Here is a 17,653-nt window from a genome sequence, read left to right as displayed (position 1 = left end):
ATTTTGTCACCCCCCTCTGGGATGACACCCGGGGCAGCCTGCCCCCACCGCACCCCCCCTTCCTACATCCCTGGGTGCTGCTCCACTTCCCCTTCTAAATGGGGAGTTCTCTTAGCCAGTGTGGGTGTGGTGGTTAAGAGCGGTAGTCTCGTCATCTGGGGAACCGGGTTCACGTCTCCGCTCCTCCACATGCAGCTGCTGGGTGACCTTGGGCCAGTCACACTTCTCTGAAGTCTCTCAGCCCCACTCACCTCACAGAGTGTTTGTTGTGGGGGAGGAAGGGAAAGGAGAATGTTAGCCGCTTTGAGACTCCTTCGGGTAGTGATAAAGCGGGATATCAAATCCAAACTCTTCTGTCAAAATGTCTTGCGGAACCTTCCAGCGTTATGGGAAATTCCAACTGTCACTCTTCATTTGCCTCTTTTCTCTCAATCTCTGTTCTAATATCTAGGTAGCCTTATGCCAAGTTTCTCATGGACTGTGATACTCTGAACAAAATAATCCTGACAGATTTACCAGTGCATTGACTGGTTTTGCCGTTAAGCAAGAGAAAGGAGTCTTGGTTTCCAAGCTTTTTACTGCCTCAGGAGGGTCACATTTTTTCACCATGACAGCATAGCCGCAAGTCATGCAAAACATCCTTCTTCCCATGTCCATCAATGAGACATGAGCTACTGTGACGATGTCAGCTCAGTTTCTCTTTGAAATTTATACCAAAGAACTGATTTGTAGCCATGATCCTGACCACATCAACTTTTTAACCATGGCTGAACTATTTTGTTTGCTTTCCTGCAAAACCATCACATCACATTTTAATGTAAATATTGTCATGAACTGATTAAAATGAGACTTGTAACTTTTACACATTTTTTAATCTACTGGTTTTATAACTTTAATTTCATAAATGCTTGTAGTTAAGAGATGGGATTTCACTTATATGGATAAATATATGGATAAACCTAAAGTTACAACCAGAATATATGAACCCTACATTACTGCATTAGTTATGAAGTGCACAATGGGTTTCCAAAAGAAAAAACGGATGCGAATAAATGTTAGAAGCAGAAACGATGACTGTTCTCTCTCTCTCTCTCTCTCTCTCTCTCTCTCTCTCTCTTTATTCGTTAGTAGAAGCTCTTTAAAACATCCACTTTTGTTGCCTTTTTCAGCTATTCTCTCTGAAGCTAGGTCACTGTGTGTTCAGCATGCCCATTTTGTCCTGGGTAGAGTTGTGTACAGCCCTAGAATATTGCACCTCAGGAGAGGAAAAGAACAGTCAGATGATAATATATGAGGTTGCCATATCTCAGGTTACACATTCCACTCCTTTGTAATATGACTGCCACGATCTCTAAGGAAGCTTCATGATTCTAGCCAAGAAAATCATTTGAAAACAAACCTGGTGCGTTCATAACTTTGCCATTAGTTGTCCTGTTCATGTAAACTTCTGATCACATAAAAGGAGTGCAAACCTCCCATCATTTCCTGGTTGAAAGTAAGGGCACTCATAAAAATCTTGTGTTCCTGCTCGGGTTCTGCCACGGTTTCCAGACCATTTTAAAGGAAATGTCATGCAACACGCTATAATAGTTTAAGCAGGAAGTTAGAAGTGCATTGGTAATTGTGGCTAAGCTACTGCCACCCAGTTTGAAGCTGATATATCAGCCAAAGCAGATAAAAGGTGCTTCAAGTCACATAACGATTCAAAGTGTTGGTGCTGACCTTTAAAGCCCTAAACGGCCTCAGTCCTATATACCTGAAGGAGCATCTCCACCCCCATTGTTCAGGCCAGACACTGAGATCCAGTGCCAAGGGCCTTCTGGCGGTTCCCTCATTGCGAGAAGTGAAGTTACAGGGAACCAGACAGAGGGCCTTCTCGGTAGTGGCACTCGCCCTGTGGAACGCCCTCCCACCAGATGTGAAGGAAATAAGCAGCTATCTTATCTTTAAAAGACATCTAAAGGCAGCCCTGTTTAGGGAAGTTTTTAATATTTAATGCTGTATTGTTTTTAACACTCAATTGGAAGTCGCCCAGAGTGGCTGGGGAAATTCAGCCAGATGGGCGGGGCATAAATATTATTATTATTATTATTATTATTATTATTATTATTATTATTATTATTATCAATCATGTGTCAGTGCTGGATCAGTGCTGGACTGCAGATCTGATCCTTTAGGTGTGTGGAGATGGAGTTCAGCAACCTGTTAGATAAAGGTGTAGCAAAAGCAAAGAGTCTCAGATATGCCACAAGTAGGAGAAACAGGAACTCAAAGTGCATGCAGGCATTTGGCTGCTGGAGATGAGGGAAGCAAACCAAAAACCGCACAGCAAGTCAAATACATAAAGCACACAATTAAACACTGCAGGAAGTGATCATGGCTGAGATTCACATCTGCTTGGCACGATAGCTCGATTGATATAAGTAAACCATGGGCCAGGTCAAAAGCAACAGAGTGCAGTTCTGGCCAGCAGCACAATGTTACCCCAATCCCAGAAAAGATATTTAAACCGCAGAGGCAATAGTAAGCCTGAGGAGGGCAGAATGGAGGAGAGGAGCAGCAACAGGGTCAGGAAAGGGGATGAACTCGCCTCATTGTGCTGGGCTGGGTGGTGAGCTGGAAAGTTACCCACCTTCACCTCCCTTTGGGGGTTGTTTCTGGAGAGGAGAAGGAAATAAGCTGGTCATTGGAAGATTGCAATAGGCACATCGGAACACTAGAGGGAACTCCAGTGTAACAGACAGTGAGAAAAGGGTCTGGTGATGCAAGCAGAATGGAAAAACAGAAAGCCAAAAAGGTGTTCGTGGTCTCCATGATAAGATAGGTGTCTGCATCCTATCCCTATAGAATGGGATATATTGCAGCCTTACTCCCATTTCTCAATGGCAGAAGAGTCACAGGTTGTGCTTCGAGGGTTTCAGAAAAGTAAACTCTCACATGCACACTATTGCTGTTCTACTTTTTAAAAAAGGGATTGGTTCCATTTTACAGCTGAGGAACAGTGAGACAAAATAATAATAAGTGCATTCATCGAATTCTTCAGCAGAAATAATAGTTAACTAATTGAGTGTTTCTGAGAATCTGCAAAGGATATTCTCTTTAGCACTGAACAGTTGAGCTTAAGAATAAACTAAAAGTTCCAGCACTTCTCTCGTGACAAGTTAAATACTGACTTCACCTCCATTGCTAGCAAATTACAAAGAAGTTATTTGAAGCTTCTTAAGCTCTTTCTTGCTATAGGCGAGGGACTGATGTCAGCATCTGTCACTGTTGAGCAGGTGCCAGGTCCTCAACATCTTACGGGGTCTCACTGATTACATTGTCTTGGCTCCCCTTCAACACTGCCACCATCCCCAGCCTCTTGTGACTCTTAAGGCATTGTGGGACATCATATGACTGTCTTCACAAAATGATTTTCCGCACCAAAATACAGGCCTGCACCACAGTGGAGGCTGTAGTGGTTTTGTAGCAATGGCTATATACCACCCCACTCCTTCTGTTAGTGAAATATTAGGGCCATATGTACTATACATTTAATGCAGTATTATAGCACTGTAACAGTCTTGGCTTACCCCCAAGGGTACAGTGGTACCTCGGTTTCCGAACGCAATCCTTTCCATAAGACGGTTTGACTTCCGAAACGTTCAAAAACCGAGGCGCAAATGGCCGCCTGCAATTTCCATTCAGAAAATTGAAAAAAACTCAGCGGAAGCCGTTTGACTTCCGAGGCATGTTCGAAAATGGAAGCAATTACTTCTGGGTTTTCGGCGTTCAAAAACTGAAACGTTCAGCTTCTGAGACACTCAAAAACCGAGGTACCACTGGAACAGGAAGTTTTGTTTGTTAAAGGTGCTGAGAGTTGTTAGGAGATCCCTATTTCTACAATTTCCCTAGCTACAATTTCCAGAGTGGTTTAACAGTCCATCACTTTTTGCAGGGAACTCTGGAATCTCATACCCTCCAACATTTCTCTGATGAAAATAGGGACATCCTAAGGAAAAGTGGGACATTCCAGGATATCCTATTTCATAATAATATTACAATTTCTACACTACCCATCTGACTGGGTTACCCCAGTCACTCTGGGCAACTTCAAACATACTGTATTTAAAGTAGTAGATAGGTAGCCGTGTTGGTCTGTCATAGTCAAAATAAAAAATATTCCTTCCAGTAGCACCTTAAAGACCAACTAAGTTAGTTCTTGGTATGAGCTTTCGTGTGCATGCACACTTCTTCAGATACACTGTATTTAAAAACATAATAAAACATTAAACATTAAAAAAAACTTCCCTATACAGAACTGCCTTCAGATGGCTTAGGGGTCTGATAACTCCATACCCTCCAACATTTCTCCAATGAAAATAGGGACATCCTAAGGAAAAGTGGGACATTTTGGGATCAAATCAGAAACTGTGACAGCTTCTAGTTACAGATAGGTAGCCGTGTTGGTCTGCCATAGTCAAAATAAAAAAAATCCTTCCAGTAGCACCTTAAAGACCAACTAAGTTAGTTCTTGGTATGAGCTTTCGTGTGCATGCACACTTCTTCAGATACACTTCAGCTTCTGTAAATCTGGGACTGTCCCTGGAAAATAGGGACACTTGGAGGGTCTGGAATCTGGCTCTGTGGGGGGGAAATGAGGGTACTGAGAGTTGTTCGGAGACCCCTATTTCCCACACAGAGCTACTATAAGGGTAGTAGGGGTCTCCGCATAACTCTCAGCACTCTCAGCAAACTACAGTCCTCGGGATTCTTTAGAAGCCATGACTGCTAAGTGGTACAGTAATCCTTTAAATGCATGGTGTGGAAGTGTCCTAGGACTAAAAGACAGGATTTAAGAGATTCACTTAGATCCACGGTAGTCCAAAATGAGCATTTTGTACAAGTTTGGAAGATCTCTCTGGTGGGAGGTGAAAAGGAACATCTGAGATTAAACAAATCACACACACAGTCTCAATGCAGAATACAAAGGCAAGCCAAGACGGAAGACAGAAAGTTATTTTGGAGTTCCTTGGCAGGAGCGAGGAGAATATCTGAAATGGAAAAAGTCCAGAGTACCGTAATCAACAGTGAAATGAGACAAAAGGAAGGAAAGGGGACGAGTCAGAGTCTGGTGCTGTGTAAACACCCCTTTTACACACGATTGCTTTCACTTCTCACTGCTTCCTGGTGATACCTGAGACACACACGGTGAGGCTGAGGACGATCAGATCAAGGAGTGTAACGTAAGTACTTTTGGACAAAATTAATTAAATTGATTTGGGGACAGTATTTTATTTGATCCAGGCCTCAACTGGGAAAGGCCTGAAAGAATAAAATGGTTCTGCTGAACATGAGTAGAGAGTTTCCCCAACATGAACCCCAACAAGGAACAGAAGGCAATTTTTTTATCCCTGCCACAGTGTGTGGAAGTCTTTTCTTTGGAAAATTAAGGCCTGGGCAAGCTTCTCCTCCTCCTCTCTCTCAAGCATCTCAGCTTAAAGAAGAATAGCAGCCACAACCACACCATACATTTAAAATGCTCTTATACCACTTTAACAGTTATGGCTCCCCACTTCCACTGCCCTGATCCTGGGAACTGTAATTTCTTCAGGGTGCTGGGAATTCTAGCTTTGTGAGGGGTTTCCTAACAAGTCTCAGCATCCTTAACAGCTCCAAATTTAGGGTGGTATGGGTGGTTCCCCTGCACAGGGTGCCCAGCTAAGGAGAATAATAATAATAATAATAATAATAATAATAATAATAATAATATCTTTATTTATATGGATACCAGCTGAGAATATCCATAAAAAACAACTGTACCAAAACTGATAATTGTGAAAATAAGATATATTGGGGGGGGGGGCAATTTTTGTCCTCATTCAGGGCTCCATATTACAAAGTCCACCCCTGCCTTCAACAAATTATACTTTCCAGGACTCTTTGGAGGAAACCATGATTATTAAAGTGATAAAAGCAGTGCTTTTTTTCAAGTTAAATAGGTGCCAGGACTCATCATGAAGTTCTTACAAGAAGTCACCGGAGAAGTGCCAGAACTGTGCTCTGGTGTGTCCTGGCTGGAAAAAGCACTGGATATAAGAGTGCTTTAAATATATGAAGTAGATGTTGCATCAGAAAAAGCCTCGAGCTAGATTGTTCGAGACCATTTCTGATGTCACTTGTTCATTCCATAATCTAACTAAGAGATCCTGTACTTACTAAGAGAAAGGTTCTTTCTGAGGGTTAGCTAGGGGTTGAAAGCATTCCCTTTCGAAAGGAATAAAAAACTGTAGGGCTGAATCTCAGGGCTAAGATCCAGCTCCCCTAAGACCCAAAGGCCCCTCAAATGATCACCTGGAGAGTAGCAGATTATGGAGGCAGAGGCACAGAGACCCAGCACCATGACTGTCATGGGCATGCCAGCGGATCCTGCGTTTACCCTTTCTTCATTTTAAAACAACATTTATTATCCAGGCATGTCTATGGTTACAGAAGTTCATTTTACTATTTTTACTTTTAAAACAAACAATCCTTTCCTACAAAGCGTGTGTTGCGGTGGGGTCTGCCGAGCCACCCCTCTGTTGCCAGGCAGGGTCTCTAAAGATGGCCTGGGGCAACGATTGGGTTGCTGGGGTAAAAGTTATGTTGCAATTTTGGTGGGAGGGGTAAGATGTTTAAATACTCTGCACGCAGCCTGGAGCTTTCTCTTTGCTGCGTCCAATGGATCACCCGCCCTAAAGTAAGGGGTTGTTGCATTGACCTTGCTATGTCTGTCATGGGGTCGTCTGCCATTGGGGCAGGGGCCTGGTAGGAATTTTGTCCATCTGGCTGATTGCCCGGGCCATTTGGTTTTTGCCTACTGCGTAGCAAATCATCACAACTTGTAAGGCTGCAGTTAGGCATTGGTTATAAATTGGTGGAGGAGGGGTTAGGATAGGCTGTGCCTGCCTCTCCAATGCTGCTGTGGAAGGGAATTCCATTAAAGGAATCCTGGGGCTTGCCATCTTTTCATCCAATCCCTGGAATGGGACTAGGGCCGGCAAGCCTTCGGGGAGCATGCAGGTGAGAATTGAGGGCCTGTGACTCAGCTCCATTTCTCCCTGACTTTTTTTCCCTTATTGGCTTTCAGTGGTGCCCGGAAGTCAGTTCTGTCCCCAGGCGGGGGGACAGATAGTCTTAACCAGTGCCTAAACAACCACTCACGGTTTTGTATTTAAATAAAGCTGTGGCCAAAATTATGCCAAAAACCCTAAACAAAAATTAAGTGTGCGTTGTGAGTTATTTGGGGCGTGGCTTGGGGACCTTGACACGCAACAACATGGTTTGCATATTCCCAAATAAGCATATGCAGCACCAGGGCAGCAGAATCAAATGCCATTTTACTTGTGTTGCCTTTCTGGTACTATGTGGTTTTTAAAAAATTATACAACTGCACATGTTCAGAGTATTTCTTCTTTAACAGGGTTGGTTAAATGTATTTGTGTGGAGGGGGGTTGTGTTAACTTTTCAGGCATGTGGAAGCAGTTGTAAAGCATGGAATGGATGTTGGGGAGGGGGACATGTTAATTGTGTCATTCCCCTCCCAAAATATTCTGAATTTACAAGGGAAACAAGTGGCAGAGAGCCTTGTTTTTCATTCCCCCCCCCCCACTAGTTCCACCTCTCAAAGTACAACTGGGTAAGTATCCTTAGGCCATGTGGATTACATGTTACAATTATTATATTTAGAATTATTGTTCTACAATTTAGAATGCTTCTATCCCGGTTTATAGCACAGAGGCTTTCAGAGCAGCTTATGGATGAATCTCAGAAGCAAACCACACTCAAATCTACTACAGGAACAGAAATCACATAGTGTACCCGCCTTTTTCCTTGGTGCCATACCAGGCAGCAGCTCCCACCAAAATATTCTGAGATAAAGGCGTAGGATTGAGCAGCTGGAACCTGCTCAGCCCCTGATGAGGGCTCTTCCCTTCCTTTCCTAACAATTCATAAGAGCTGCATTATAAACTAAAGAATCCAGTTAACAAACAAATTCAGTCTCTTCCTGTTCAAACTCGTCCTGTTAGAAACTTTCAGGATGTCAATTCTGCCATCAACCTCAACACAGTCATCAAGACTAAGATCAAAGTTCACAGTGGCAATGCAAATTCTGGTATGAACCATGTTTTAAAAGCAATATTTCCTTCCCTGCCCATGCCACCGGAAGGAGCAAGAAACACTTTACTGATAAGATACATAAAGCTATTGCATGCCCCTGTCTCATGCTTAGAGGTCTGTGTGGGCACCAGCATGCCTAATAAAAGTTTAAATGAGTCAAGAGGGAGCTAGATTAGGTCAAGAATAATACTGATCTCTCCTTCCCTTCCGTGTCTCTGAAGCCCCAAATAGAATCTGGTATAGTTGGTGCACAGCACTATTTTTCTAGAAAAAGAGGTGCCGGAACTCACGATGAACGCCCCCCCCTTCTCTTATAATGGCAATGGCACCCACCTGAGAGGTGACAGAACTGAGTTTTGTTGAGTTCTGGCTGGAAAAAAAAAGCCCTGTTGATACACAACCCAAAAGGAACCTAGCAGAAACTGTTCTCTGCTCTTTATGTTTGTCTGGCACAGTCTGTGGTCCCAAAATTATCTAGAGTACTGCAAATTACAGGTTTAGTGTATGTCCTGTGTTACCATATCCTGAATCAAGCTCTCCCCCCTGCAATTCACCCTGATCCTTCACTTGGATTCACATCATCTGTTGGGCAAGGCAGGTGTTCCCAGGCAAGCTGCCATTGGGCTGAGCAGCAGGATCAGGGCACCTCCTCTACCTGCTCCACCAGATAGTACACCAATGGTAATGGCCGGCATGGGTACCTCTGGGTCCGGCAACCAAGCAGAGGCATGAGATAGATTAGTCCAGGAGGAGGACATCTGGTCCAGTGGTAGGTGCCCACTGATATTGCTGCCTGCTCTGATATGTGAGGAAAAGTGAAGAGTTTAAGCTGCTCTTAAAATAAACCCACATTGATTAGGGAGCTGGGGCTCCAAGGGCCCAGATCACATTCATAACCCGAGGTTCCACTGTATTTGCCCAAATCTGAGCGGTTCTTTTTTAAAAATTGTATCTTTCGTTTGTTTGTCTTTTTGCAGATAATGGCTAATAGAACTGTGGTGCTGATTCCGCAAACTAATGCCAGTGTTATCCAAGCAGGCCAGGGAATCCTTGGTACGGTTACCCTACCACCAGGGACGGTACAATACATACAATATGCAGGCCAGCAGGTTGGAATCCCCAACAACCAACCTCAAACAGGGTGGATGGACAAGCTTGTCAAAGTGGAGGCCAAGACTCTGGGGGTAAGTGTATTTGAGATCTGACAACATGGAGGTCCAATGAATTAAATGAATATTGCATATGTTTGCACTGTTGCTCCCTGGCAGGGGGGGGGGGTGAGGAAGAAAACCAGTTTGGCTTGTGTTTCTCCTGGAAACCAACCAAATTTGCACTTCCCAAAACAATAGGCAGACTAAAATGCAGTTCTCTGAATTTTGTGATACAGTTCTCCAACCAAAGAAACGTACATGTTAGGGGAACAGGTTCTACAGATGCATATATTAATTAAAATGTCATACAGAAATGTGTTATAGTAAAGGAAATGGCTTGTAAAATGTGGAGGGGGGGGTATGCTATGCCTACTACTTGCATGGAGAGGGAGCAAGGTCCAATTTACTAGCAGGCTCAAGGGGGGGGTGCCCTGGGTGAGCATCATGAGGTGGGGAGAATGTGTTTCAGTTCTGAATTTACCAAAGGGAAATTGATGTGTTATTTTGTGCATTTTGTTCCTACAGGCCATCCAGATCTTAATTGGTTTGATACACATTGGCTTTGGGAGTGTCTCAGCTGTTCTTTGTACCTGGCTGTTGACTCTTGCTACTCTTGGAGGTTACCCATTCTGGGGTGGACTATTTGTAAGCAGAATATTATTTGCCTTTTGAGTGACAGTGTGTATCAGTGCCTATGATTTTGAATTTTGACTTTGCAGATCTGCATCCAAATCCCTGTTCAGATGGTGACGCCTTGTGTGTGGAGAATAGGCGACTGGTAACAGAATAGTTGTGTCATTAAGAAGGCTTTCCCTGAAGTACTGTACACTCTATTCATTTTAAGGATTTGTAATTGCAGAAAAGGCTTCATTTCTTGAGTATATAGTTTTTGGTTATCAGGTTTAAATGCATCTTTTCTAAAAAGCATTTGGATTAAGTAAGTCAGTGTCCGTGTTCTCTCCAGTTGTTCCTGGACTACAACTCCCATCATCCCTGGCTATTGGCTATGCTGGCTAAGGCTACTGGGAGTTGTAGAGCTCTTGCCAGCTATGCCCTCTTCCAGCACTCTCCATTCCATCCCTCTCCTCCGTGGGAATTCCACTTCAGCCGGCACTCTGCAGTTGCCAACCAGACAAGGCTGTTCACTAGGCTGTTCTGAGTTTTTTCCTTCCTCTTTTCAGTTCCTACCACCCCACCCCAAATATTTTTTGCATTTTTGAAACTGGGTTTTCCCAAGCTTGCTGATACCGTCCCCCCATTCGCCTTTTGTGTGGATGGTGTTACTCTGGCTACACAAGGGACAGCACTTAGAGAATTGAGGCTGCTATTTGAATACAGTGGTACCTTGGGTTACATACGCTTCAGGTTACAGATGCTTCAGGTTACAGACTCTGCTAACCCAGAAAAAGTGCTTCAGGTTAAGAACTTTGCTTCAGGATGAGAACAGAAATTGTGCTCCGGCGGTGCGGCAGCAGCAGGAGGCCCCATTAGCTAAAGTGGTGCTTCAGGTTAAGAACAGTTTCAAGTTAAGAACGGACCTCTGGAACGAATTAAGTACTTAACCCGAGGTACCACTGTATTTGTAATTATGCATGTGTGTGATTCTAATATGATAAAAATAATGCTCGTCTTCCTAGAAGGATAAACTAGTGAACTTCAAGAAGGAAAAAGGTTCTGTTATCTGATATGACCCAGTTTTTTACAGTAGAGAGCATGTTTATGAAATTTCTAAATGAACTTCAGTCAAATGTGTCTTTTTCCTTGTTTTGTGCAGTTCATTATTTCTGGAACCATGTCGGTGTTAGCTGAGAAATATGCAACTCCCTGTCAGGTGAGAGAGAAAGAAATGTGAGTTTTAATCTCTTCTGTGATCCAGGAAATGCCAGTTAATATGTTTCCTTCTTATTACAAATCCAAGGCCATATTGGCAGCTTCCTCTGTAGATCTTCATTTATTATAAGCCCAAATTCTGGAACAAGGAGCCTCCATCAAGTCCCACCCTCTGTTCCCATAAACATCCATCTTGACCAGACCAGCCTTTGTCTGAAATGAGGACCCTCTTTGACCAATGGAGAATGCAGAGGCAGCCTTGAGTCTGCCAGCTGGTCCTGTTGCCCTTCTTTCAGGACTCTAGCAAGGAACTGTGCATTCGCTGTGCCCCTTCTGATATTCCTCACTGGCATATGCAAATTCTATCCATTTATGTGAAAAACCAAAGAAATTGCAACCATTTTTAGAGTCCTCACTATAGGCCATAGGGGCAAAACAGGTTTGGATTTCACTAATCGGATGCTAACCCAAATAATAAATCAAATCGGAATGACCCGCAGCAGACCTGAAACAGTTACTTCCAAACACAACAGAACTTGCCATAGTTGCTGAGGCTGATGGGAATTGGAGTCTGAAAACATTAGGAGGGTGCCAGGTTTGTGAAGGTTGATTGCTCAACAAATGAAAAATTATTTTTCTGTAAGGGAAATACTGCCCCCCCCCCCGATTCAACACAGGAATTGTGTTGACATTTAATTTATATTAAGAACTCAATAGATGAACATTCCTGAACAACTACTTTCTTTTCCTTTAAACATCAAAATAGATAGAACAATACATAGTACAACGCATGTTATATATGTATAATGTATACAACAAAAATGACACAATTTGAAGGAGCTCAGTAACTAACATGGAATTGTTTTATGGAGGTTACCTTAATTCAAAATATTGCCAGAACTGCTAGAAGCTCTCCCACAGAAGAGTCAAGACAGGTAGACAGGCCAGTAACAAAGCGGAAATTCTGTACCAGCAGGCAAATAGGGAAAGCCCCTCCCCGAGCTGGTTGAGTAAAAAGACAAAGCCTTGGGAGAGCAGTTTTTGGGAGGATTGCATTTTTCCTGTTGTAAGCGGGAGGAAAAATAGTTGTATTTTGCAAACACAGCAAGCTGAAGAGACAGGGAGTCAGAGCACTATGTCAGTGTAAATCCAAGGTGGTAGTCATGGGAGAAATGGGACTGATTTGGAGTGTAATCCTAGAAGCGTCTCCATTGCAAGCTCAGGTTGTATATATGTACATGTAATTAAACTATATATCATAAAGACATCACAATCTCCGATGTGCCTCATTTCTAAATGAAACACGAAACCAGGTGTTTCAGGTAAGTGCCTGGATGCCTGGAATCTCACACTGCTTGGAGACTGGGGTGGTGTGTAACACTATACTTGCTTTGTATTTTTTGAAGCCTGAAAATGACATTCTTTGTTTCTTTCAGGTGCGAGGCAGCGTAGGAATGAATATCACAAGTGCTGTAATGGCAGTAGTTGGCATCATTCTGTATTTGGTAGAGCTGTCTGTAGGTCCTTTTGGTTATCATCCATATGATTATGAGACTGGGCAAATATATTATTGGGCAAAGGTAAGTGAAAAGAACGCTATACAGAACTTTGGCCTTTGGACTAATCAGTGTATGTGAGAAACAACTTATGTGAACCCGATGGAACTTCCCCTTCCTCTCCTCTCCCCGTGTGCCCCCCCTCCAAATCTGCAGGTGAGGAGTGAGAGGAAGAAGAAGAGGGAGATGTTCTGTTGTACTCACAGAAGTCCTCCCATGACTGCAGTGATTCAGTTTGATGTCTTTATGGGCAGCATCCAGAAAGAGGGAGAAATCCCAATCACCATCAGTTTTGCTTTCTGTTTTCAACACATCACTTCTCACTGCTAACGAGACTAGCCACTATTTAGTTTAAAAGGTAGCTTGCCTCTTCAGCAGTGAAAATGACAAGCATAGCTGAAGCTCTCCACATGGTTCTCCTACCCACCCAGGTCCCTTCTTTGCATTTTGGTTTGTAGCTTTGGAAACCCAGCATTCTGGCAGGCTCTGAAGCCTGGACAGAAATGCCTGACCATTTGGTCTTAAGCTGTTCTTTCTCCATAGCTTACTACAGTTTGTTCTCTTTCAAAAACAGATGAATACCCACTAGGCATCAGTTCTGCCACTTTAAAGCCTCCTGCATCATATAGATGGAGCTGCATGACTCAGCCTGTGGATAATGTGGCCCTTGGTCACAGGCTCTGATTTTGCCTGCCATTTGGACTGGTACGCCAGATTTAAAGTTTTTATTGGTGCTGTTTTACTGGACTTTTAAAAACATTTTTTTACCTTCAAAGTTTTGGGATGGCAGATTTTCTAGAATTCTTGTTCAAGGCAGCTTTTGGAACTGGTAGTCAGTGTGGCCTTTTACAGCAGTTGTTAGTGCTGTGTTGAAAACTATCCTCCAACTGCTGGAAGAAATTCTGCCCACACAACAGGGGCTTCTTTCATTCTACCTCATTCACACAGCACTTTAGATTTATTGTGGCTCTGGGGAGGCAGGCTACCAGACTCTTGAGATCAGCACACTCAGTGATTTTGCTTTTAAATTAAGTTCTTCATTTTAGCCTCGGAATCGCAGAGTTGGAAGGGACCCTGAGAGTCATCTAGTCCAACCCCCTGCAATGTGGGAATCTCAACTAAAGCATCCATCACCTCTGCTTAAAAACCTCCTGTGAAGGTTTATTAGTGCTACTGTTATTACTGCTCCGTGCTTGCTACTTAGCGGTGCAAACATCTTTCCTCTAAGCAGTCATTCTGTTACTGGAAAGATTACATACCCCCAATACTAGCACTGTAATATTTTGTCCCTGAGAAAATGCTATTTATCCTTATAGCTAGTGCACCCATTCTGTCATGCTCCTTCTGGGGTAGTTTGTCCACCTTTGGTCTCCACCCTGCACTCAGCTCTCACCTGTGGCTCCTAGAAGCTTTCAGCATGCGACAGCAGCCACATGCCAGAAAATGGCTTCGGTTGGCCAGTTAAACTAGGTGATGCCAGCCGATGGGTCTTAAACCCTTGGTGAGTTAAGCACTTCCCCTGCAAGCGAAGACAGGCTCTGGTGAATTGAGCGGATGAGACCAGTAGCAGATCCAACAGTCAAGAAGGTGGTTTCTGCACATGCTGTAGAGGGAAGTGAGCTCATCAGCCTGGGAAGGTAGCCCATCTAGGAGAAGAGAAACTCTGATCCTAAACCTCTGCTGCCTTGCAGGATATATTTGGGAGAAGACAATGCTAAGGAGCAAATGCTACATAAATCCAGAGTGGAGTCTAAGGTGGCTGGGTGGTGCTTTATATGCTTCTTCCCAGCAACTCCTGCAGCCCAACTGGTGCCAAACGTATTGCTCTGCTTTGGACCACATCAGCGAGGCCAAGAGGGGGCGGGGTCATGTCATCTGGGCAGCCCAGGAGCTTCCTACACACTGCCCAGGCTTGCACCTTGGGGAGGTCACTTTGGTGCTGATAACGCAGTGGTCTGACTTCACCCCCAGAGGCACACTCCATTGTCTCTTGATGCCAACAACAACTTGCAGTTGGGAAATGCCATTTGGAATATGGCTATGCAGTTGCCATGGGCTCCCATTAGATAATGTGACATCATTGTACATGAAAGGCAGAATGTCTCACTCTGCCTCTTCCTTGAGCTGGGGAGTGAAGAGAAGGTGTCTTGTTTCAAAAAGGGAAGGGATGCAACAACAACAAAACCAGACATGGGATTTTTCCAGCTCCAGTTTCTTGCATGTTCTGAATGTTCACCCTGGGTGCTGAGTTCTGATGTTGTTTGAAATCAGAAACGCCAGCATAATGACTTGAGTCACTACATTATAAACAAAAGAAATTCCCTTTTGAGGAGGCAAGATTAATTTGTCATGAAAGCTGACAAAGCAAATAAGACCAAGGGGTGGTGTTCATTTCAGGGCAGACTTTGGAGTGCCAAAATACCTTAAATTCATGCATAAATGCACTGACATTTCTGCTCCTTAGGATTCTTCCCAGCTGCTGCTTTTCCTTCACAAGGATGTGTTGCGAATGACATAGGAGGGTTAACAAAGAGGGTATTTTTGGATGTGAGACTCAAATTGGCTCTTCCTTTGTCTGGTCTCATACAAATGTAAACCCAACTAACGAGAATGTGCACAGGGTTGTTCTTTTGCAGATATCCCATAATAGAGCCTTTAAATGAGGCTCAAATGACCATGTTTAGAGTTGTGTGAGGGCATTCCAGGTTCCACTGCTTACCAAACAGTGTCGGTCCTGGGTTGGTAGCCCTGGTTTGGGATGCTGCAAAACACAAACATGCTATGAGGGTCTCTGCCCAGGTTCAAATTCACCAAGGGTGAAACTAGGTTTTATTTCACCCAGGTCAAAGACCCAGCACATTTGTGTAAACACACACAGAGGCTGGGAGCCTCAATGGTGCCCTTTTGGAGGCTTCATCCCAAGGGGGGGGCAGACAACTAACCCGCCCCCCCACCCCAGTAGCTACGGCACTGTACTCTTTATCCTTGGTTTTACAATTGTATGTTTCAAGAGGTATTTGTATGTGAAGCAAACGCTTTAATCAAATTATTCAAAATCATCACCATTACCAGCAGATTTTCCTAGGCTGATTCCCAGAAGGTTACATAGAAGATGGAGACTAGGACACTTTTTAATGTTGCAACTAAACTTAATTGGCAGTACTTTGAAGTGTATATGATAAATGACCTTCTACCCGCTTCTGTGCTCCACAGGCTGTAAGTACTGGGCTTGCAGTTATTCTCCTTTTGTTCAGCTTTCTGGAGTTCTTCATCGCTGTCTCATTAGCACATTTTGGGTGCCAGTTAACCTGCTGTTCCAATGACCCGGTAAGCAATTGATACCTTGCTTAAAGTTTAAGCAGATCTTGTTGAGAGGTTTGGAGAGGATTATTCCTTTAAAGATTATGTTTCCACCCCACCCTGTGTCCAAAGGGCCAGCCACCACTTCCACATATATCCTCACAACAACCCTGGAAAGTAGTTCAAGGTGAAAGTGAGTGACTGGCGAGCTTCATAACCAAGGAAGCTTCATAACCAACAACTTTACCAGCCATTTTTTGCCCAGAGAACCTACAGGTCTTTGCCAATACTTTATCACCGTTATAAAAAGGGTTAAAGTGTGTGGAATATTTTCCCTGAACACATGAAACAATACAACGAAGAAAAATCACACCCCATTACCGAGGACTTCTCTCATGAGTAAACTTGCACAGATAGATGCTCATACCTGGAGTCTAGTGCTGTGAATCCAGTGTTGATCATAAACACTCCTTTAAGAGGAAAGACGAACCCCAAACAAATAACCCAGTTTATCTCTAAACTCGGCTGAGAGGGCAGGAATCTTTTTAAAGAAGGAAGTCCCAGACATTTTTGTGTTCATTTACCCCCTTGGCCCTGGCACCACACCAGCGCCACCCCCCTCTTGCCTGCATGGCATGGGGGTGGCCACAAAGCACCAGCTGTGGCACCTGCAGAACGCATGTGTCAGCGCTGACTTCTGGTAAGATCTTGCCGAAGTCTGGCACCCTTATCTCAGAACATCCAGACGTGGGGGATGTGCTCCTCAAGACATGAGCCCAAGCACTGTGTGATTAAACCCATTGTTCACATTACACCAACATGTAGCGGTACACTATGCAGTAGTAGAATATGGGGACAAAGGCTTTATTCCTTGTCCCAGTTTGCCTAGGCAGGATTTACCTGTCATGCAACTTTTAGAGCAAAACAGAAGGATTTGGAGAACTGCAGAGCAGGAAGTGCAGTTGCAAATTGATAATCTGCCAGCTCCAGCCCTTTTCCGATATTTTAACACTGATCCTCACACAATCAGAATTGCTCGCTGGCCCTGCCCCTTCTGTGATGTTCTCGCCCTCATTCATGATGATGGCCAGAGTGGTGGCGGCCCCTGAATGCTGCCAGGATGGCGATTATGACAATGGTGATGACATGGCATGTGTCTTCTTCTGATGAATTGCTCTTCTGTTATACAGGCAATGGTTTATATTCCCTACACTGTTGATACGGCTCCCACTGAAGGCAGTTGTGTTCCTCCTCCTCCAGCTTCTGCTCCTCCTCCAGCTTACAGTACTGTGGATTCTTTCCCCAAGAATGAGTGAAGAATCTAAAGGAGAAGTTGTATATGGGAGATGCTGCTAAAGGAGTGAAATTAATACTCATTTGCTTTTCTGTCTTTTTTGGCACATATATCCATTTTTAATAAAATGTTATTAGAATTTAGAAAGAGGAATGCAAAGATTATTATCAAATATCTTTTTAAAATAAATCAAAACTAAAATGTTAATCTTGATGAAAACACAAACCCAAAGAAAAAGAAGAGGAAAGGGGGGGGGGAGAAGAGAGGGGTGGAAAAAGAATTGAAAGAGAAAAAATAGAGTTAAGAAAATAAAGAACTTCTGATTCTTCGTCTATCAGCTCTATATCAACTTTATTCAACTAATCCACTCCAATATAACACCT

General features: G+C 43.6%; 1 protein-coding gene across 2 annotated transcripts; it reads left to right on the top strand.

Moving 5' to 3' along the window:
* The first annotated feature begins 4,790 nt into the window (after window positions 1-4,790).
* Window positions 4,791-17,523, top strand: LOC309531838 (membrane-spanning 4-domains subfamily A member 8-like). 2 transcript variants are annotated; one of them, XM_082221582.1, is made up of 7 exons: window positions 4,791-5,225; window positions 9,117-9,323; window positions 9,816-9,935; window positions 11,065-11,121; window positions 12,557-12,700; window positions 15,890-16,003; window positions 17,167-17,523. In XM_082221582.1, exons 2-7 carry the CDS (start codon window positions 9,120-9,122, stop codon window positions 17,290-17,292), a joined length of 765 nt encoding a protein of 254 aa, XP_082077708.1. In that variant the 5' UTR covers window positions 4,791-5,225; window positions 9,117-9,119; the 3' UTR covers window positions 17,293-17,523. The 2 variants fall into 2 exon arrangements, with proteins under 2 accessions (XP_082077708.1, XP_082077709.1); XM_082221583.1 differs by lacking the exon at window positions 4,791-5,225 and adding an exon at window positions 6,338-6,453.
* The last annotated feature ends 130 nt before the right edge of the window (window positions 17,524-17,653 follow it).

The sequence above is a fragment of the Podarcis vaucheri genome (genome assembly GCF_965113315.1).
Source record: "Podarcis vaucheri genome assembly, chromosome: 1".
In the NCBI taxonomy this organism is placed as follows: domain Eukaryota; kingdom Metazoa; phylum Chordata; class Lepidosauria; order Squamata; family Lacertidae; genus Podarcis; species Podarcis vaucheri.
This window is presented reverse-complemented; position numbering and strand designations above follow the sequence as displayed.